This window comes from Hypomesus nipponensis, chromosome 4, assembly GCF_054491055.1.
Source record: "Hypomesus nipponensis isolate SF chromosome 4, ASM5449105v1, whole genome shotgun sequence".
NCBI classification, from domain to species: Eukaryota; Metazoa; Chordata; class Actinopteri; order Osmeriformes; family Osmeridae; genus Hypomesus; species Hypomesus nipponensis.
Genome location: NC_140364.1, coordinates 11,451,436 through 11,473,717, shown reverse-complemented (window position 1 = coordinate 11,473,717; position 22,282 = coordinate 11,451,436). Strand labels below are relative to the sequence as shown.

At 41.8% G+C, this 22,282-nt stretch overlaps 2 protein-coding genes across 2 annotated transcripts; one reads left to right on the top strand and one right to left on the bottom strand.

The window, feature by feature from the left end:
* Positions 1-6,772: 6,772 nt before the first annotated feature.
* On the bottom strand, positions 6,773-10,237 carry evx1 (even-skipped homeobox 1). The gene is made up of 3 exons (XM_084695872.1): positions 9,871-10,237; positions 8,757-8,989; positions 6,773-8,411 (listed from the first exon to the last, which is right to left on the bottom strand). Exons 1-3 carry the CDS (start codon positions 10,235-10,237, stop codon positions 7,884-7,886), a joined length of 1,128 nt encoding a protein of 375 aa, XP_084551998.1. The 3' UTR covers positions 6,773-7,883.
* An 8,815-nt stretch (positions 10,238-19,052) lies between these two features.
* On the top strand, positions 19,053-20,253 carry LOC146295585 (homeobox protein Hox-A13a). The gene is made up of 2 exons (XM_084695444.1): positions 19,053-19,732; positions 19,973-20,253. Exons 1-2 carry the CDS (start codon positions 19,069-19,071, stop codon positions 20,218-20,220), a joined length of 912 nt encoding a protein of 303 aa, XP_084551570.1. The 5' UTR covers positions 19,053-19,068; the 3' UTR covers positions 20,221-20,253.
* Positions 20,254-22,282: the final 2,029 nt, after the last annotated feature.

The following is a 22,282-nucleotide window of genomic DNA, read 5'->3' as shown; positions in this document are numbered from 1 at the left end:
GAGAAAGTGGGAAGAATCAGATAAAGGATGAGTAGGAGGGAAGATATTGATCTTTTTTTGCGGGGGGAGGGGGGATTATTATCGTGTCCCTTGTTTATGAATCTGGAAAAAGAGGGAATGGAGAGAGGAGGAGGAGAGAGGAGAAAACTGCTTTAGTGTTTAGGTGGAGAAAAGGAAAGAAGACGATTCTGTGTGCATCATGCACAGTGCATGTCTGTGCACGTCGCGTTCCTTATCAGTTTAATTTACAAACACAAGAAAAATCACATTTCGAAGGAACTTTTAGAATTTCTTTGCATCAAGAAGACTTCTGGTCACCTTGCTGATGTGCATAGAACGGTAACCCTCACGACATACTACGGTCAATCGAGACCGGAATATGTGTGTCTCTCACCGCCCCCTCCCTGCCCCTGCCGCCCCCCCCCCTCCCCCCACCCACTGTCTTACATACTTGTCTCTCCGTCAATCACGCTACTCGTCACGCCTATGATCGCCATCGACACTCAGATGATGGAAGTGAATAAAACTCATTACAGACGGTCAGGATGAGTCATGGCGAGGCGTTAAAAGTTGCGTCTCTCGCTCCTCCCGTCCCCCCACCCCGTGTTTTATGATGGCGAGCCTCCTCGGCCCCCACCTACTCATGACACGCTCCATCAATTCACACCTACCGACTATCTTACTCCCCTCTATACTCTCATCCCCCTCAGAATGCCACGTCCCCCAACTGGAGTGAGTCACGAAGAAGAAGACAGTGCTGAGTGTGGAAGTAGGGAAGAGAATGGTGGGATAGGGGGGAGGGGGGAGAAATGAGGTTTGTTGGTTCTTATGCTTCACTTCTTGGCCATAGAGGCTGACCACTGGCTCCTAACTATCTAACTTTCACCATGCTCTAAACTGACCACACTGACTGTTGAAACCCAACATAAACAAATCGTCTACCAGTGACTCATCGCTTTCTTTAACCTCTCTCTAGACCGGGTGATAAACTCTGAGGAGGGAACTTGGTGCGTAAACAAACACAGAGCGGCACACCTCAGATCTATCCTGAGAGAGAGAGAGAGAGAGAGAGAGAGAGAGAGAGAGAGAGTGGTGGGGAGAGAGAGAGAGGGAGAGGGGTGGGGGGGTGGTAACACCAGAGGTCACATGATTGCAGGAAAAACCTATAAAAGTTCCATTAACCCATGAGGAGTTGGAGAGGCTGTGTTTTCATCCAGGAGACAGGAATCACAAACAGAGCATCACCATAAAACCTCTCTCTCTCTCCCTCCATGCTCTCTGTCTCTCCCCCCACTCTCTCTCTCTCCCACTCTCTCCCCACCGCTCTCTCTCTCTCCCTCCACTCCTCTCTCTCTCTCCCCACCACTCTCTTTCTTTCTCTCACCCTCTCTCTCGCTCTCTCTCTCCCTCCCACCCCCCCAACTCTGTTTGAAAACAGGAACTTACAGTCAGCCCCCCTATCCTCGGTTAAGAGTTCCTGTCTGTTAGTCACGAGATGAGAGACGCCACAGGTATGTTTGTCAGCGTCACAATGTCTGTCCTCCAAAGCCAACCAACCAGCTATATATCCCTTAAATTCCTTGTGTCATCAGTTGTGTCATTCTTTGTGTCTTTTAACATGCAAAACATTCAGTTGTCTTACCTGGAAATGTGTTACCTACAAACACATCAAGACATCATAGTGACATGTCACAACATCACACACACAGACACATACAGATACACGCGCACACAGACACACACAGACACACGCACAGGTCTCAATACTGTGCTGTCTCCCACCCCTCCCCTTCCCTCACCATCAGTTTATAGGTTTGGGAGGTCTGCTCAAAGGCAAAGAGAGTGACTGTTCTTTCAAAGCATCCATTAAAAACACTAAGCACAGGCTCTTAGCCCCTCACTGGCACCGTTCCTATCTATCGCTACTATCTCCCCCTGTCTCTCTTACCTCAAGTTAACCTAACCTCTCTCACTTAACCCTGTTCAACACACATGTCCACACACATGAGACACAAGCTCACAAAGAACCAGGCACGCAACCATACCAGACACATTGTACACTCGCTGACACATTGTGTACAACCCCACTTCAGCCATACTCAAAGCTCTATCTGGGATCCGATTAACTGGCCTGACCCTAACCACTGGGAGGGAGCAAACTGATCCAAAGTCAAAATAGAATGGCCCAAAGTCCTTGCTGAAGCACTTCTTACCAGGATGTTCAATTATGTTATCGTTGATATCACAAAAACCACAGCTATTGGGCAGCAGCATTCAGAGTGAGTGGTTGGGACGACTCAGCAATTTGCAACAACCGAGGGGGGGGGGGGGGGGGTTGAGGGGATGGAAATGAGGGAAAGCCCGGACCCCCCTGTCCCAATGGAGGGGTGCGGGGGGGGGGGGGGGGTAGCGTCCGAGTGTGACGGTCATGGGACTGGCAAATAATGAGGATGCATCACCACGGCACTGGGGTGCTCCATCACGAGTACACACAGACACGCTAACACGGACAGCAACGCAGCAATGCAAACACAACCACACACACACACATAAACGCAGCATTGCAGGCACACACACCGTGACACGTACGTGTGTCATGTTTATTTGGGAATTTAAATATATTTACTGCTAATATTCAAATTAATTAAAAAAAATATGTATCTGTGTTAAGCAAGTGTCAAGAAAATGTGTTGATTGTGTCTCAAATGTCCATTTTAGCAGAAATGTTGGCAACACACTTGTTCTGTTGTGTGTCTCAGCACAATCAGACTGTGGGAATAGGATTTTGTTTATGTTCTCCTTCTGTTGTGGATTCTGTTTGATGATTCGCTGGGAAAGGAGGGCAAAACTTTCCCTGTCGCCATCAGCGACTGCTGCCGTTGCCGAGCAGTAAAGCAGCCAGCGTGCCGTAAAATAAAATGAGGTGTGGAGAGAGCTGGACTGGTCTGCAAAGCCATTGGCTGCTTGGAGGCTCGTAAAACAATAACACTCTCTCATAAAACAAAGTGCTTATTAAATCATTTTAAACAATATCGGATGATCTGGGTTCCTTCCACCGGCTGGGCGCCACAAAACAACTGATCTGATGATGAAAGAAGCTAAACCTCCAGACAAAAGCTTGTCACAGGATTTGCAAGATTTTGAACAGTAGAGTTGGGACATCTTCTAACAGAGACTTGACCTTTCTTGACCATAAGGTGACCATCAGATATATCACTGACTTGGAGTCTGTTAACTGCCTACAACTGTTCACACACACATACACGCATACATACACACACACCCATAACATTACAACTGTGCTTTCTTTCACACATTCAGGAGGATGATAATTCCTGGCATCGACAGTCATATGATTTCTAAAGCTTAGTAAGCAGGGCCAGTTCCTAGACTATGGCCTAGATTAGCATTATCACTTACAGTGAAGGTACCATATGGACTTCTACTGGAGTGTGACTGTGAAAGGAAATGGGGTATGGGACAGAAAATATCTATTATCCCCCAGGGCAGAGACTGAAGTACAGCCAGCAGGATTACAATCGGACACACAAGACGTTCAGACAGACAAGTATGCAAAGCAGTATAAACAAACACAATGAACACAGTTACCTGTCTACTAATAAGCCACACATAACTTTCAGATAGTCTTGACAGCTGAACTTTACAATATTTGGCATGAAGACATGCTTATGTGCAGCCCAAAGTTGTGGACAACTTTTGCTTTGCCTGAGGTGTAATAATACAAGTACGGCCCAATTAAAGATGCCACAGTTTATTAAACATGAATTGAAATCCTAAAAATGGGGTGCCCCTGGTAAGAGTAAGGCTAAGCCTTAACATACTTAACATACCTTAACATACACTAAGGCTAAAGCCTTAACATACAGGCCTGTATTTGATTTGATTCTGGCCAGGGCCATTTCCTGCATGCCCCCCCCCCCCCCCCCCCTCTTTCTCTTTCTCTCTCTTTCTCTCATCTTTGTCTGTCTCGAACTGTCTTTAAATAAAGCTAAAAATGACAAAAACATCTAAAAAAACTACATTATCTTGAAATCCACAATGTCATGCCACAGACTTATTGGGAAGTATAGGGTAGCTCGGCATGGTTTAATTTGACCAAATCTGCCAGATGTAAGGAGGGACACATTGCTATTGCATCTGAACAGACAACTTAATTACTTGCCAGACTGTTGTTTTCTTCTATATAGCCCAACTGTATGTTGCCTTATGGTTATGGATGGTATAGGCTCATGGGTATGCCTACTTAAAGGTCATAGACTGTTATAGTAAGCCTTCATCCACGATGAGAAGGCAAGAATTGGGTGCACTGTTCTTTTTGCTACACGTGAAGAGCCCTCTACACTGGATTTCGTTCCACTTGAATTGCAAGCTAACTGGGGAGAATCGAAGAGGATAAACGGCAGCCCCCCTTTATGTGGCCGTTGTCACAATCACGTAGCAGCCGGGCCCCTCTCTCGTGCATGTCGGTGCGAAGGCGTCTCCCGTGCACCGTAAATAATGTTGATAAAGACGCCACCGAAAACGACTTTCACGCGTCGCCCGATTGATTTAACGTGACCTCCGTTTCCAAATGATATTGGAAGCCTATTTAAACAGATGAAGGCTTAAATTGTCTTGCTTGTATGTGCATTAATTCCCCATTCATCATCATTACTCCGTGATTGGTCCGTCCACGCCTCTCTGCCAGCCCAGCGCTATGACAAGGGCCTGTAAATTAGAATGTAATACAATTTAAACAGCAGCACCAGCAGCCGCGCATCCGATGAGTGTTTTTTTTCCTTCCGTGGACAGCTGCACTGCACCGCCCCTATGAAAACGCTTTGTGTTAGTCTGTAAGCTGGGGAGCCATGAGCCAATTCTCGCTAATAAGATCTTATAAAACCAATGTAATTGCTGTTATGTGCGCAATATAGAAGCCAATCATATCTTATAGCTCGCTCATACACTGTCTTCCAGCGATTAAATGGCGTGTTGATGTTGGATTAGGCCGTTGAGGATTCAGAGTCAAATTGAGGATCCACATGCGTCGTAGTGTGAAAAGTGGCTGCATTATTCCTCATTTTATGTCATTCTGGCATTATGTGACGCACTTTTACAAAAAACATCGTATGGTAGGCCCACTACTGCTGTTGTTTAGCTAATCAAAATCAGGTCCAAGCATGTTAATAACTCACCACGCCCAATAGGAAACGTTTAGGTTGCCTTTGCATTTACATATGGAGGCCTTTTGCGTTTACATCTTTATTTTATGTTACTGTTTTATTATGGGCTAGCCAAACCCAATTTTCTTTGGCGTCCTGCATCCATATCAGACTAAGATTGCCTGATAGCTTAGATAAATCTGCCTTGTGGTTTTGCCCCGACCGGGGCGGCTTAAACGGTGCATTATTCCAAACATATGCATTTTAATCAGCTCGGTCACACTTACAAGAACTCCAGTTAATAAGGCGATCAATCACAGGCGCGTAGGGAGGAGAGCTCCACGGGAGGGGGCTCGCGGAGAGCGTCTGATTAGAGTGAACCTTTTACCTTGGTGACAAACCGGGTAGGCGATCAGCGAAAGAAGAGCTTGCCATCACCGATTAGCCAACACTTGATTATAATTAGAACATTTTAATCATATAGCCATGTGGTTATAAGTTATAATATATTGGTATTTCTGAAAGAAGAAAAATCAATAGCTAGATGAGAAAGTAGGATAATGTCGTTTGGAAATATAATTACACATTAAAAAATACATTTAGCCAAATGTAGAATATATAATTCGATAGGTGGCATATGAAGCTTAAAATTAGTCAAGAAAAATGTAATATAATTTGTGGCAGACTGTCAAGTTATTGCCTACAAATCTGAATAAGGTTAAGGTGCCTTATGAAAAAGCATTCACAAGGAGGTTAGTTATACTAAACGAACGTGGGCCTATAGCCTATGTCTCACACTTGCATTAGCAGAAATAACCCATAATCGACCCTGGTTGTGATGATATCAGCTATTGAAAGTCCTTCGAACCTGTACGGCCTAGCCAAAATGACCCATTACACATAAAGTTTTCAGTAAATCCAAATTTACTGAAAGCGTGCGCCTCAATTAGGCTACGCGCCAAATGCAGCCAATTGAGTTTGCGCTGATTGGGTAGAGCCGGTTTATCATCGATCTTTTTGCATTCCAATATCTCTCCACAGCAACTGATTCTGGCATGTCTATTAGCCAATCTGAAACAAAATATGACTGCCATTAAAGGAGCCCTGGGAATCGGGACTACTTAACTGTCACGGTCAATCTCGCGCTCCCATCAGAGCTAGACCAAGAGAAACCGTTGTTTTGACAACGACTAATTAGCAAGAATAGTGCAGTTGTTAGGCCCTATTACAAAGACAATTTGCTATGAGGCCTACTAGAAATCACTCTCAAATTGTATTGGTCGAATTTAAAATGTGGCCAGGTTATTTTATAATTTGACCTTAATGATGTGTGCTACCAGAGTCTACTCTAAACTGTTCTGTTAAGCGTATACTTTGGATGCCTATTTTATTTGATGGTGTCCTCTGAATGAGTATGAAGAAGAAAACATTCAAAATGATGTATTTTAAAACTGTTTATTGCAAAATTAACGTCCAGAATAATCCAACGACACATTCAACAAAATACGCAAAAGAAAACCTTTGTGTGAATCTGCTGTCTTGATGTTTTTCTAGTCCGCCATCCCTCACCCCCCCTCCCCCCCTCTTCGCCCCAAATTTGACAGGATCATTTTCACTCAACTAAGCAGTGCTAAGCAAGGAATTGACAAAATAAACGTTTCCCCCAAAATATATTAGTGTAACAGCCTGGTATAGGCCCATTATCAGAATCAAGCTTGGACATTTGGTTGTATTGATATTGGACAAACTACAAAATAATACGACTTTGACTGGAGAGAGGTGGTAAATGTTCAGCCGAGGGCTTGGGAGAGATTGGCACTTCAGACGCGCTCAAATTGCCTTGTGCGATCGTCCAACGGCTCACCTCTTCCTCCCTTTTCTCCCTCTATCCCCGTCTCCCCGTCCTCTCCGGATTCCGTCGCTCCTTTTCCCCGTCAAGCTGTGTGAGCTAATCCGTTCCCCTGGCGCCTTGTTACCGTTTGGCAGCTACGATCCCTCCCGGCCGACCAGCGCCTGACGGTATTATCATTAATTCAACACTCGAAATTTATCCGTATACGTACATATACATCACTTACTAATTTTACCAGCATCTGCACAATTCGGCCCGGCCCGTCAGGGGCTGCTGGAGAGCGAGGGGTATAATGAGACGGTGCAGTCTGTTAACAAATTCCCTTGTTAAAAAGAGAGATGGAAAGCATCATTCTAGTATAACTAACAATACATGTAGGTCAATTTGGACATGTGAAGAAACTACAAATAATGATAAAGCGTTAAGACCATCCATCAGAGAGATTTAAACGTTTTTCTGTAATTCCCTCTCCACACAGTGCTGCACCAAATTAATCTTCAATAAATCATATCTGTTTTTTGTTCACCCACATCGTATTTTACTGTCTGATTTTGAAACTGATTTAGCAAGTGTTTTCAGTGGTGGATTATAATGTGAACATTGTACTTTATGCTGCAATGTAGCTTAAAAACTGTTTTTTTTTCGTGCCCATGAGTTAGTCATTTGTCCTTTGCGTGAAAACAGGTGTACGGGTGCGCACCACAAGACCTGTCATGTTGACTGCTCCACATGAACGAATTTTTCATGCTGTTAAGGTTTCCTGTTTATGCTTTTTTTCGTTGATATTAAGCTCATGGTAAAAGCTTATGGTACTCTTTTACGCATGTTTGACCCAGTCCCCGCACGGGCGTGACCGTGCTTTCTTCGTTTTATCTAGTCAGAGGTACCTCCTCTCTCTGGTCCAATGTCACCGGAGAGGACTTGCTCAGTACTGACGGCGTGAACGTCAGAAATGCGTCAGTCCTGCTAGTCGGTGAACACGCGAAGTCCGATCCGGAAGGCCTCTGAGGAAGACCATTTGATTGACTGGAGTGACAGGCCAGACAAGAGCAAGGGCTTCCCCCGGGACCGAGGCCGTGGGTCGGACTGGGGTACAGGGAAGGGTGTCTGAAAGCGCACAAAAGCTCCGGCCTCTGATAGGGGTGCGACAACATCCGGAAACTGTCAAGGGATCTCAGTGGGTTGGAAAATGGAGTGGCGGAGGGTGCAGAGCCTGCCCCAACGCCCAGGTGAGAGTAGTATGGTAACGGCAGGTGGGATGGGAACGGGTACGGCAGGTTCCCCGTGGCGGCTGCATGGCTCATCATGTAGGTGTAAAAGGCGGGGTCGGCAGGGTGAGGCCACGTCATGGCCAGGCGCTGCCTCTTGTCCTTCATCCGACGGTTCTGGAACCACACCTACAGAACACACAGACAGACAGGGTAAATTATTAACCATAATCTGACCTAAACTGCATAGATTTATAGGACTACAGTCAAAACACCTTGCCAATTTTTGGCTTTGTTCAAAATCATGCAGTGGGAAGAACATGCTTACATATGTTCTCCAATATTATTAATACGGCAACATGTATATGATATAAAACATGTCATTTGACCTATGAGTAGTTGAAGAAAGATGCATTGCACACCCCAGGCAATTTGACATCTGAAGGCCTACATTTTACTTACTAAATAATTCATTTTTTGTTGTGGTTCATTCAGTGGTTTCAAATAACTAGACTAGAAAGAACACGGGCCTACCTTGATAGTTGTCTCTGGCAGATTTAAGGCAGCAGCCAGTTCACATCTTCTCGGTCTGGAGACATAATTCTCCCGGTAGAATTCCTTTTCCAGGCGCCCAATCTGCTCCCGCGTGAATGCTGTCCGGTATCGTCGCATTTGGTCAGCCCCATATGACAGTGAGCCCTGGCTCGAATTGATTTTACCAGAATCCATGCTCTCACTTGGATGGCTTGGCGAATCACCATTTCGACCTGAAATTGTTTGTTTAAACAATGGTCGATTCAATTATAGTGGACACATTATTTGAAACAATACTATGATATCCTACATGCTAAGTCGACATCAGATTTTTATATCCCTCATTCCCTTTTCGATAGGACAGTGTCTGGAAGAAATGTTCAATCCATATTCAAATAATTGCAAACAATACAAAACAAAGACTATTCCGTCAAGATATGAGCATCCTACATACCACGATTAAGCCTTGTTACAGAGAATGTGACAGCCTTAGTAAAAAAAGGCCTTAAATTGTCATAAATGCAGAGAAGCTTTTTCTTTTTCGTTCAAAATTGGCTTAGCCTTAACATTTTAGGCCAAAATTGAATTGACACCAATATTAAATTTGTTACGACTACATCCAGTGTTTTCGCTGGGTTTAAATCCTATAAAACTTCCGTAACCATATAGGCATCTATTTATTTCCTTTGACACTTTTGTCATTTATTTTCATGGTTTGGTCATTTAGAAGATTCTGTTATTTATAATGGAACCAGGCTAACTATTTAAGATCCTTTTAAACGTGTGGTTGTCACCCTCGCATGCCCATGCACATAGCCTTGGTTAATAGCCTTAATCCGCGTACAAGCAACACGAATGTTAATATTTTGCAACTAACTATACAATTTAGTTACTGTCTTACATTCAGGAATTAATTTGAATCAACTTTTGTTTTCTGCTAGGCTACGTTTTGTAAAATGATTAACCTAATCCAAAAGATGCCGCACATGTAAGGCAAATGGTAGATACATTGGAGTGACGGTAACAGTCAGTTAAGTCTCTGAAATTAGTTAGCTGTCAAAATATTATCAATGTATGCTTGTAACAAACAAAATTGGGGTGTAGTGGGATTTACCTTTTCCGTTAGGGTAGTCCATGCTTTCTGGTGTGCAGCTGACATCAATTTCCTCATAGAAGTCTGACTCGGTATCTGTGCTGCTCCCGTCTTTGTTATTGTGATCGTGTCGAGGTCTCTCGGTAGAGGATGACATGATAACCGGCCTTACGTCGGCGCACAAGCTTCTCCGCGTGCTATCCACCTCTTCGTCCGCTCTGTCTCTTGAGCACGGCGAGGCTCCAGGACTGGTGCAGTTTCTGTGGATTATTTTTCCCCGTGGTTCTCGTAAGGGGCTTCCTACTGCTTCCGACAAATTAGAGCCCGTTTTGCCAACCGCGGTGCCAAGCTGACCTCCCTCAGAAAGAATCTCCTTTCTGTTTTCCATTACCGACAGAAAGAACACGCACGGAACCAAGCAAGCGCCAAATAATTTAGCAAGGAGTATAATCTCTGTGACACAGTGGCTACGAAGAGTTGCGTAGTGAGAGAGGAGAAGAAGTGAGAAGGGAGAGGAAAGAAGGGACGTAGTGCGTTCTGACCCTGAGAGACGAGCGCTTCGGAGTGCGGCACGAGCTCTGGGAGGGATCACCGTTTGCCCTCTCTTTCTCGAGCTGTCATTCTTAATAGGGCGGTCGTCATAACGGTACCCCTGATGACGCCACGCATCGATTGGTTGTGTATAAACAGAACCAGCAATCACAGCGACGAAAAGCCGGGATGGACGGCTAATAGAAAGCAAGCATGCAGCTTTGAGATAGAGGCATAAAGACCAACGGCCATATGTCTGTTTAGAGAATATAGCCATTAGATCGAAGGCTGTTTACGATTTGGGAAAGGTAAAGTGACATTCAGAGAGACAAGCTGCTGGAATGATGCATCGTGACATTCTGCACCATCACTTCAACATCTCATACTGGGTTTAAATTGTCCTCCCATAAGACTATCCAGTATTAGTATTATTAAGTCTAAGTTAGTCCTCACGAATCATGATCAACAGGAAGCCTTAAACTAGGTGGGGGAAGTGTCCTTTGTAGTTATTACAAGAATGATGCGTCAAATGAAAATTCATATTTGGGGTTAAGCACATGAGCCATTTAACGCTTCTGCGTAATTGATCAGTTAGGCGTCACACTTAATGGAAGGACCCGTCTTGAGCCCCCTTTCCTCTCTGCACCCTCCAAAGTGGTGTCAAGTGAACAGTTCTAAGGTCAAGTCGGTGTGGTCAGAGTTAAGATAACAACACATGCAACATATCATGTCTACAGACTGAATATATTACTCAGAAAAGAGCAACATTTAGGCTGGACGTTGACAGGACGTAAAATTAAACTTGTTGTATGTCTTGAAATTATATTTCCCGACACTATCTTGCCAGAATGTAATCTATTGTAGTCTACTTTACTCGCAGCGTTGGATCATTACAATATCCCTACAAGACTTTCCAATAAGTGTTCCAAACATTTTTTTCTATAGATAACTGTTTATCATGCCATGGGCGAGGTTAATTTTAAGGCCAGTTATGTTTCATCACTATAATTCTCCACAAATCAGACCAATAGAAAGCCAACTTTTGATAATACAAGTAGTCATGAAGTTGAACTGAAATCTGCATAATTCTTCACAAATCAAACCAATAGAAAGCCAATTTTTGATAATACAAGTAGTCATGAAGTTGAACTGAAATCTGCATAATTGGGATATCTAATTTTATCAGTCGAGTCTCCTAGAACCATAAAACGCCGCAAACGTTGAAGCAAAGAACAGCGCAGACTCATGTACCTTGGAGACTTGCACATGCGTAGTCCAAGCCATTATGTTCATGCTGTCGGGGTTGGGGCCGTTTCCTCCGCTCCCTTTGATGTGTGTTCTCTTGTGCAGTAAAACATCACTAAACACAACGATAAAGGAAAGGGCTCTTAAGGCTAGGCTATGGCCTTTGGGGTTTGAACTTGATACCTCTCTAAGCTTTCAATGTTTTCAGTGAGTGCAGGAAACCTTTACCGATATTGAAGCTCAGGCCATGGACTCGGTCTTGAGATGCATGAATTATAAACTGGATTCGATCATGTATAAAAGAGGATGAATGGCAGATAAATTAATCTCGACATTTTCAAGCCTGTTCTGCAAATAATAGTTGGATACTCCTATATTTTTGCTACCCATGTGAACAACTAAAATACATAATTTAATAAATTTTATGTCAAATCAAACAGTAGCCTACACTTGACCCTTTGTCCTTGACATCTGAAGTATTCAGAATGGATTACTATGATTTTGAGAAAGCTGTATAAGTAGTAAGGTAAATAGGCTACTAATCAGATTCTGCGTTAGCAACGTTTATTTATCTTGTCACAGCATGGATACTGTGTGAATGACGTCAGTTGGTCGCAGCGAGAAAAGAGTGATGCTGGGATGCCACTCCGGGACAGTCTCACTAGCCTTCGCTGGCCTCGTGCGCCCTCGCCTGTTCAAAAAAGATACGACATTGGATCTTTAACGATTTTCTGCGACTGAAAAGAGCGAGTCCTTTCTTCACCCCCTCCCACCTCAACTCCAGAGACAGACAGACAAACACTAACTCATAGTACCCGCCTTTCTTTTTTTCCACTCACTCACTTTTATCTATTTTCCTTTTTCCCCCTCACCTCTATATCTACCTGTCTGAACCACGGAGGCGTTGGTTGGATAGACGTTAACTGAATTTGATATGAATAGCATTAGGCCGATTGAATCTATGTATTTTTCATTCAACTGCACAAAACCAGCATCTAGCTATGAGTTTACTTTGGATACGCATAGGATAGAGTTAAATAACAAATTTTACCATAAAATGGACTATTAATGATACGATTGTAAACTTCAAATTTGTCAAAAGCCTATTGTCTCTTTACATTTAGCCGTGTCTGCATTTCTATAAACTCCTTTCAAGTTTACACGGGAGAAACTGGCCGCACAGCCGCTTCAACAACAGCCCAGCATTCCTTTAAGATGACACTGATTTGACTTCAATCAGAGACGAGAATAACCGTTGAATTCTTGTATTTTAGCGAAATGCATGGCGAAATAATTCATAGATTTCAATGCAATGAGAACGTTTAGATTAATACCCTCGATGTGTGCATTTGTACAACCATTGGCAATTTGGCAAAGATTAACTGAACCAACAAGTAATCACAGGCAAAACTGATTTCTCTCAAACTTTATAAACATTAGTTAATAACAGTTTATGAAGACATTATATAGTCAGTCGACAAGTTTCACGTTTGATAAATAAAAGTGCCCACATGGCTGTCTTCGCCATATCGCAGTAGCAATATTTGAACTCCTTTGCTTTTTATCCAAACTACAATGTATATGGAAAAACGATGTGTAGGCCATGTTGATTCGCCTAACGTCTGTGTATTTTAAAATCAAAATAGCCTAATTGTTTTTTTTTAAACATATATTAATATAAATATGTATCCCTATAATGACCTATCCACATCATGTTAATTCTTAAAATGGTTGCACTTGTTTTTATGGGAAGACATGGGTTGGGTATGGGTTTTTGCAGAAACAACAAAAACATAGATAAGAAGCATATAGGCCTACGCTTGTAACCTAAAGAGAAGGATGCACCCCTATATGTATTGTTGCCTTTCAGACGTTATGAAATACAGATATATCTTGTGATCCCTCCAAGATAATGACTCCAATGGCCTTTGCACAACCCCAGTCCTGGCCTTGTTCGTTTACAGTAGTGACATTTTATTATGTGTGTTTTAGATAGGACGACACCGGATGGCTTCAGGTCTTACGAATTACTGGTGTAAGTTGTAACCATCTCTGCCTAGATTCCATTGCGTTGGGGATGTTTTCAAGGTCTTTGTGTTAACTAAATGTGAAAAGTGTTATCTCCAGTATGTGTTTCAGCCTATATTTGCCATTTAGGCAAAGGATTGTGGACTAGCATAGTGTCTGATTCTCGTTCAGACCAAAGCGAAGGAAGCCCCCTCCCCCTCCACAGACATAACACAATGTGCCCCTCCAGTTTTACTAGCAGGCCCAACTTGAACTTGACCATGTAGTCTACGCAGGTATTCCAGAAGTTCCAGAGTAATTGGCTATTGAGCTACAGACGTTCGTTTTTGACATCGAAATATTTTCAGTATCACATCTATTTATTTGTTTATTCAGTCAGTAAGTTAAGGCGTATAATCCAAACGAAGAGCAACAATCATGTCCTTCTTGCCCCACCCCTCTCCCTTGCTTCAACTTGGCCTTGAAACTGGATGACGCAGTTACCAGTGCTTTAACTGCGTTGACCTTGGAACGCGCCCTGGATAGCCTGCAGAATGCGAGGTGACTAGAGTTTGAAAGTACTTGGGTGTTAAGTCCCTTTTTATCGCTTTTCGTGCCTTCATATTGCTACTTCTATTAACTGTCCTATCCTTCACGAAGAGTTTACCAAACTAGTGAGAACTATGGGCCCAAATCACCCTATTAAATCTGCAGTAGCCACTCAACAGTGACACATGCAACATCTCTCACCTAGTGCCACCCATATGTATATTTATTTACATCGTAAATGTTACAGTTTCAGAGATATTAGTCCAGTATAACTATTAATGTTCCTTTCAGCCAATTGAGTAACGTGGGGTTTTCCAAATTACGCTGGTTATCTAAAGTACGCCTACTCTACGATAGGCGTACTGTAGTTTTTCCAGTTGTGGAGGTAAAAAGTAGCTATTTCATCGTAGCTAACTGGCCAGATGAATCATTTGATTGTTAGATTGTATTTCGTCCTGCTTTTTTACCATGTTCGATTGCATTACAGTGAAGGCAAGTTTACGAGACCCCTGTCATTCAGGACCTATACCATTTTAAACGCTTGGTACAGGCTAACAATTTTCCAGCCTGTTGTAGCCTAAAATTTAGTAGCCTAAAATTGAGTAGCCGACGTGAACGTAAAAAAGGTTCATCGATGCGGGTTAAATTGAATGTGAACCAACGGATGAGTTGTAAGTAAGGTAGGCCTGTGGGCTGACAGATGAAACATAGCATGATGTAATTGCTTCTTCAAAATCGTCGTTGATAAATGGTTTACGTGAAATTAAACTAAGAAAAAAGCAATTTGGCCTATGCTTGCGATCTAATTTTGGATTTGGAGATTTGTTTTACAATCGATAGTCTATAGGTCAAGATTGGTAGACTGAATTGGCAACATTTATGCACATTGGTACGTTCCAACTTTCAGCCAACAATCACTTACAAAAAAAGGATTTCGATCAAATCAGGCAATTTTCAGACTTTTGGGTGTAATTACCGAAAACTATTTTGTAGCCTATGAGAGAATATAATCGAACCCTTAGGCCCTGTGTGTGACGAAATGGAGAGTTAAGTCCAATAATAGGCTATAGCCTAAGCCTGATATAGCCTAGCTTATACATTATTCGTGAGTCAAATCGTAAATGATGTGTTCATAGGCTACTTTTTTGTTTACATTCTCATGGTTTCATAAGTGCACACATTGCCTATCCAAGAGATTCAATTATTTACTACAGCAACGAATTTGCAACAACGAAAATACTTTGAAACGGGGGGAAAATTAGTTTATTGGCCTATGCAACAAGAACCACCATGTGAGGTAAGGTGAATTTGTTACTTGTTTAATCGTTTGGTGAAATAGACAGACAGATCTAGAAGTATATTTGATAAGTAACCAATGGCAAAATATATGGAATAATCTATAGGGCGAGCCTTTATCTTTGTGCTTGCAACTCTGAAAGTAACATTACAAACTAGAACCACAGTAGTGTTAATGGTTAGCGGCTGGAATGTCATTGAAATTAACTATAGGCCAATATATTAACTGGGATTCCATCGTACCAATAAATGACTTAATGTGTAGGTTACATATACTGTAGTTTTAACAGCCTGTTAACATAATATTTAAGTTCTACTGGTGAAACTTAAATATGCAGACCAAAAACTTGACGGTCAGTCACAAGATTCAAAAGCCCGCCTTGTGATCATTGTTTTCCAATGTAGCCTACGGTTTTGTCCTTTTGAGCTCCATCACGGTCAAATTAAGCGCCAGGCCGCCTTGAGGTTCTCTGCTTTGACCACAAAACATTTTGGATATAGGCTAGTAGGCCTACTCGACATTTTCAGACAAACCTCTACTTTCCTATCGCATCGAGAAAGTCAATTGAAGGTATGACATGTTACCTTGCCAACAAGAATATTACTAATGGAACGCATATCTTTAAGAACGCTTAGACTGCGTGAAGAATGGTGTTACTGTGACATTGGAAATGCAATTCGGAATGCCTTGAATGTCCAGGACTGATGACCTCACAGACAAGGTCTGGCTGTTGAGTGTCTGGCCATTGTTTTGGCACACGGAGGTGGTCTGCTCCTCGCAGCCATTCTAGAATGTCTGGTCTGACCACTGGCTGAAAACGGACCACATGCGTCTGTGTGACAGCTCTTTGTTTGACACTGTTTTGGCAGCTTCTTGTTTTTTAAACCCTGGATGTCTTTGTAGACTGTTTTGTAAATGCCGTTGTGAATACTTATTTAGGCCAATGTAAACATATTATCCGGTCATTGTAATCCTTCAAACAACAAAGAATGCAAGATCATTGTTATTGCATACTCTTCTATTGATTATCAAAGTCAAATATTTGAAACCAAACGAGACACGTGTAGATGTAGACTATAACCCTAAACCCAGTGCTAGGTAACATAGCACTGGGTAACATAGGCCTAGTTCATAGAATACGTTTCATAAAATACATTACAAAATACATAAATATCCTACCTCGTTTATATTTTTATTTTAATGTAATGGGTCCCACCAAAAAGAACATCTCTTTATTGCAAAACATAAAAATGTATTATTTGTATTTGTTTAGTGTATGCTGTGGGTGTTTTACTGTGTTCTCTTAACTTGGCATGGACATATTTTGAACTTCTGGAGCATGATGATGCAACACACACGTTTACTTTGATAGTAAAAGTAGGCTAGCCTACGTTCTGTTTTTAGCACATCGATGTAGGCTACTGCAATATTACACCTTAAGTCAATACCTGCATATAAATGTAACCAAAATCTAGGTCTGATAGATGTTCTCTCAATTCTGATCACGTTTACCTTGTTCAACCATTCACAGTGTATTTTTTTCAAACGTTAATCTATAGGCCTACCATTGTCACATCACAATTAACACAAGTCACAATTTAATATTTACCAACAGTATAGGCTCTGTTTAAATTGTTAAATTAAACTTGACATAATTCTATTTTCAGTTATCCACGTCTTTGGACACTTTAGCCGTTATTCTACAACGTTATTGCACTGTTCTTAAAGGCTATACAAATTTAAAATATATCCTTAATATAGGCCTAACAATCACAAGGTTAGATTTTTATGTTTGCTTCGACAAATTTGCTTTTTTTTCACACAATACTGTTAAGATATTGGACACAAATACTTTCAAATTTAAAACTCAAACTTATTGCGTACGAAACTAAATTAGGTATTATGTTTTAGTTTTGCCCAAATTGTGGTATATTGATCGCGTCATAGATAAACACTTCATCCATAATAGATTTAGGTTTGAACCAATTGAAAAAATGTTGGTGTTTCATTGCTGAGTCTGAACAGATGGGCCAAATTCAGGCCTATGTTTCTTTAGCTGAGGATACAATGGATAGCCTACGTGGTTTACTTCCAACACCCCTTGGAAGGAGAACCACTGATCGTAAACACGAACAAGCAGGCCAGACACAGAACACGGCTATAATGCCGGACTTTCTTTTGAGAGATCGCATCATTTTCACATGTTTATGCTAACACTCTTCGGTAAACCAGCAAATGTGAGCATTCCGGTTATATTTTGTAACAAAATGTAACAACCAAGTCCAACAATACCACCTACCACCAAATGCATAGCGAGAAACGTTTAACATACAAAATGACTGTTAAAGTTAATGTCCTCCAAAGCTTTCATTCGGACAGGAATTCTCACCCCTTTTCCGCCCTTTTCAATAGCTCAGACAGTCCTTCAAAGGCTCAATAGCCCAACAGGCTCAACGGCTAGACAGGAACTTTCAACTTGACCTTGGCCTTTAGCCGCGTCACACGTGTAAAACCCGCGTTGCCCGTTTTCTGTCTTTGAATGTAAATACGACTGGAAAGCTCTGGACATCGACAAACTCGGACCCAATGTCCACATTTTCATCTACCACGCTTACAACACAACATTGTCGCATTGGTTGTTCCAATACCTTGGGACGTGTCGAAAAAATAAGACCATGTGTAAAGTGTGTGCAGCATTTGTTATTTTAAAATCAACGCGTGCCTCATTCACATTGGTTTATTCGTTCGTATTTACGTGTGTTGTAAATGTGCTCCAACGATTAAGTCAACGGGCAAGGTTAGCCCATCCTTGGAAATATGAGACAACTCTATAGGGGAATTAATAAGACATTCACATTTTGTATTCATTCATTGAATATGCTTTTACCCAAATAATACTGCATGTTAATACAGCAGATGACCAAGTTCTAACAGTATTTCAGTGGCTATGTTATGGAATTTTCTGTATTTTAATGGACACACAAGACAGTTTCAACAGACATATCTCAGTGAGACTAAGGCAAATATAGGCCTACGTTTGTCCACTTAAGACAATCTAAAATAGCCAGAAACGGTCGTGTGCTTTCACTGTGTGTAGAAGGCAAAAGCAAGAAGGCAAAAGCAAGGGATCCGAAGGAAAGATTCACTGTCGTTGAAATAGTCAGGCAATGCCTTGATATCATTTACATCGCGCTGTAAAGCATAGTAGGCCAAGTCGAGTGCCATTTCAAACAATTCTTTGTACACTCATTCGTGGTTTTAAACTGTAAGGTTATATTTGACGATGTCTTTAAAGATTTAATCATTATTCAATAAAACTCTTACGTTTGAAAAGCAAAAAGACAAGCCAAATCCCTTGATAGGTAGGATCATCTTACAACGCCGCATTTTTCTACATTTAATTATCTGCATTGGGAGATGTTTATCGTCCTCTTTGCATATCACGTGGCCATGTCTTGGCCAATGATGGCACACCCTCTCTGCACCCGTGCACGTCAGAGTCCAGTACTGTCTCGGAATCAGTATCTCCTTTTTTCAGTCTCTGAGCTTTTTAAAAAAGAGCCAGAAGCCTCAATGTTGGATGTCGTGCTATGACAACGTCACTGCTCCTCCGTCCTCGCTGGGTCGACCCGTCGGTGATGTTCCTCTACGACAACGGCGGGGTGTCCGATGAAGTGAGTAAGAACATGGACGGCGGTTTTGCTGGAGGTAACTTTGCGGCGAACCAATGCAGGAATCTGATGGCGCATCCAGCGTCGTTGGCACCGAGCACTGCATACTCGTCGACTGATGTCCCCACTTCGGGCATGGGCGAGCCAGCAAAGCAGTGCAGCCCATGTTCGGCCGCGCAGAGCTCGTCAAGTGCGTCCCTGCCCTATGGATATTTCGGTAGTGGCTACTATCCGTGCAGAATGTCTCATCACAGCAGCATTAAGTCGTGCGGCACGCAACCCCCCTCTGTGTACGGGGAGAAGTATATGGACACGTCCGGATCGGCCGATGACTTCAACTCTCGGGCAAAAGAGTTCGCATTCTATCCAAGCTATGCCTCAGGCCCCTACCAGCCAGTGTCTGGCTACCTGGATGTGCCCGTGGTGCCAACCATGAGCGGGCCAGCGGAAGCCAGACACGAAACACTTCTGCCTATGGAGAGCTATCAGCCGTGGACTCTCACCACTAATGGCTGGAACGGACAAGTCTACTGTGCCAAGGAGCAGCCACAGCCCGGCCACATGTGGAAATCATCAATATCAGGTAAATGAATAAAATACATAAGTATTGTTGCAATTAGTCACACAACCTTCCATCCATATACAAATGTTTACGACATTTGTGGATCAAGTTTTTTTAAATGCGTAATTTACAGTGAGTAGGCTTGTAAGTTCTCCGTTATCCCTTTGATAAAACTGGGATGAACACATTTTTATGTGTGTGAGTATGATCGACTGAAAACAAGAAACAGGATAACTCTTTGTTTTTCCTTTTCCCTGCTAGACACGGTGTCTCATGCTGGAGGGGACGCAAGCTCCTACCGACGTGGAAGAAAGAAGCGCGTGCCATACACCAAGGTGCAACTGAAGGAACTAGAACGCGAGTACGCCGCCAATAAATTTATTACGAAGGACAAACGAAGGAGGATATCAGCACAGACGAACCTATCCGAACGACAAGTCACTATCTGGTTTCAAAACAGACGCGTAAAGGAAAAAAAGGTCGTAACTAAAGTGAAAACCATCAGCTAGTTTTGACGGACAACGATTGGAATTAAATACCCCCCCCCCCCCTCCAACACACACACAGACACACTAACACACAAGCTCACTCCGCTTTTCGATTTGAAGAACAAACACTCTGTGGACATGTTTCACAAATGTCTTCTTAGCCAAATGAGTTACTGGATCTATATGGACCTGAAATGTAGGAACATGACGCTGTACCTTCCCTGTTGTAAAATATTGTTATGGTGTGTGAAGTTCATATCAAGAGGAATGGAGTGTATGGTTTTATGCGACTTTTATGGCATGCAGTATAGTAGCCAAAACCTAAGCTCAGGAAAGCAGGCATCCAGTGGTCTAGGCCTTTGTGGTGTACCTTTTACATTCATTTGTAGCTTCATTCAGTGGTTTGAAACCCCACAGGAAGTGACGGACTTTAGAATTTTAGACCTCCTTGTTAAATATTAATCGGTTCCACTTCACTTTAAAATATAGACTTGTGCTTACGAAGTTCAGACCCGACGTTCTTGATCACATGGATCAATTATTCTTGTTATGCATAGATAATCGTCTGGGAACTGTATGTCCGTGAACCATAGCTTTTATATTGTGTGTGTGTGTGTATTAATGTGGATGTATATAAAAGTAAATGCAGACTTGATGTCTAGTATTTTAAGGCTATATATGTGTTAGTAAAATCATGTCGATATGAAAGTATTACAAATCCGTCCTAATAAAACATGGACCTTGCTGAATTAGCCTAATGGCCTCTACTTTGACCGTAACCCGAATCTTTATACCCACTTAATTGGTACAGATGTCTATAATTTGGCAAATGTATCTATTTATGTAAATTGTATAATTATTACGTGTAAAGAAAGTAGGGGAAGCCCATATATATTAGCCTAAGTAAACATAAATGTGTGGGCGTTAAAATGGGCTGGTCGAAATGACTTTAAACGTAATTATATCTGGGTGTGATAACATAACCAACTGTTGATGTTTCTAGTCTGACTATATCTTGAAACATTTCATTTTAACAAGAGAGGAATTGTGTCTATAGTTAGACTGTGCAGAATTATAAGCCAACATTGCCATCTAGTGGTGGACTGTAAACTCTGTAACCTTTTTCAAACTTGACTTTTCGATACGCCTATGCCATTTTGCGCCACTGAACGCCGTCTACCACTGTTAAATTTATACTAATACCACGATCATTGCTACTAATATTTTTCAAAATAAAAATTAGTGGTGTTAATGCTTTAGATTATTTAAATACGACTCATGTTCGTATTGGTCTATTAATGGCATGAAGGCCTGTATTCGGTCTATTAGTTATGTCTCTGAATCATTTTTGTATGATCCGTTAAATTAGCTGGGTTATAAAGTCACACAAAAAAAATAGTGGTTTTGTCTGACTTGATAACGTTTAGTTTTCACACAAAAATATTTGGTACTTATGTTTAAAGCCAGGCTTTAAAATGTTTAATACACTACACATTACCACCTAACTTCAAAAAAAGCTTAGAACCACAGAAATATCAAGCCTAACACAGGTTAAATGAAAAACACTGTTCTCCGTTAATTTGAAGATCTTAAAATTCCCCAGGAGAACCAAGTAGAAGGCAACCAACTGTTTTGAAATAACGTAAGTCATTCTAAAGTTAGTATGCCTAAATACCCAGTAAATTTCTCATAGACAAATTTAATTTACTTTTTATTTTTCAGACAAAAGCTTTTAATACAGCCGATATAGCATTAAAGGCCTATTGCTTTAGCATAATGCGGAATGGTAAAAAGGCTGTATTTTTGTTTCTTAAAAACGTTAAACTTCTCAGATAAGCAATGTAGACTTATAGGCTATATGCTAGCCTAATTATTAGGGGGAAACGTTAAACGTTAAAAATGGTTATCACAGATTGTAATAGCCTGACCTTATCACCAATACTACAAGCTATGAATGTTTACAGTGGTCATTAGACAAATGAATAATTTTGTTCTATTGCCTCCTGAATTTAGTTAGTTAAATTATCTTCTAGAAGAGAGACATTTCTCTTTTATCATACATAAGCCCATAAAAGCCCATCAA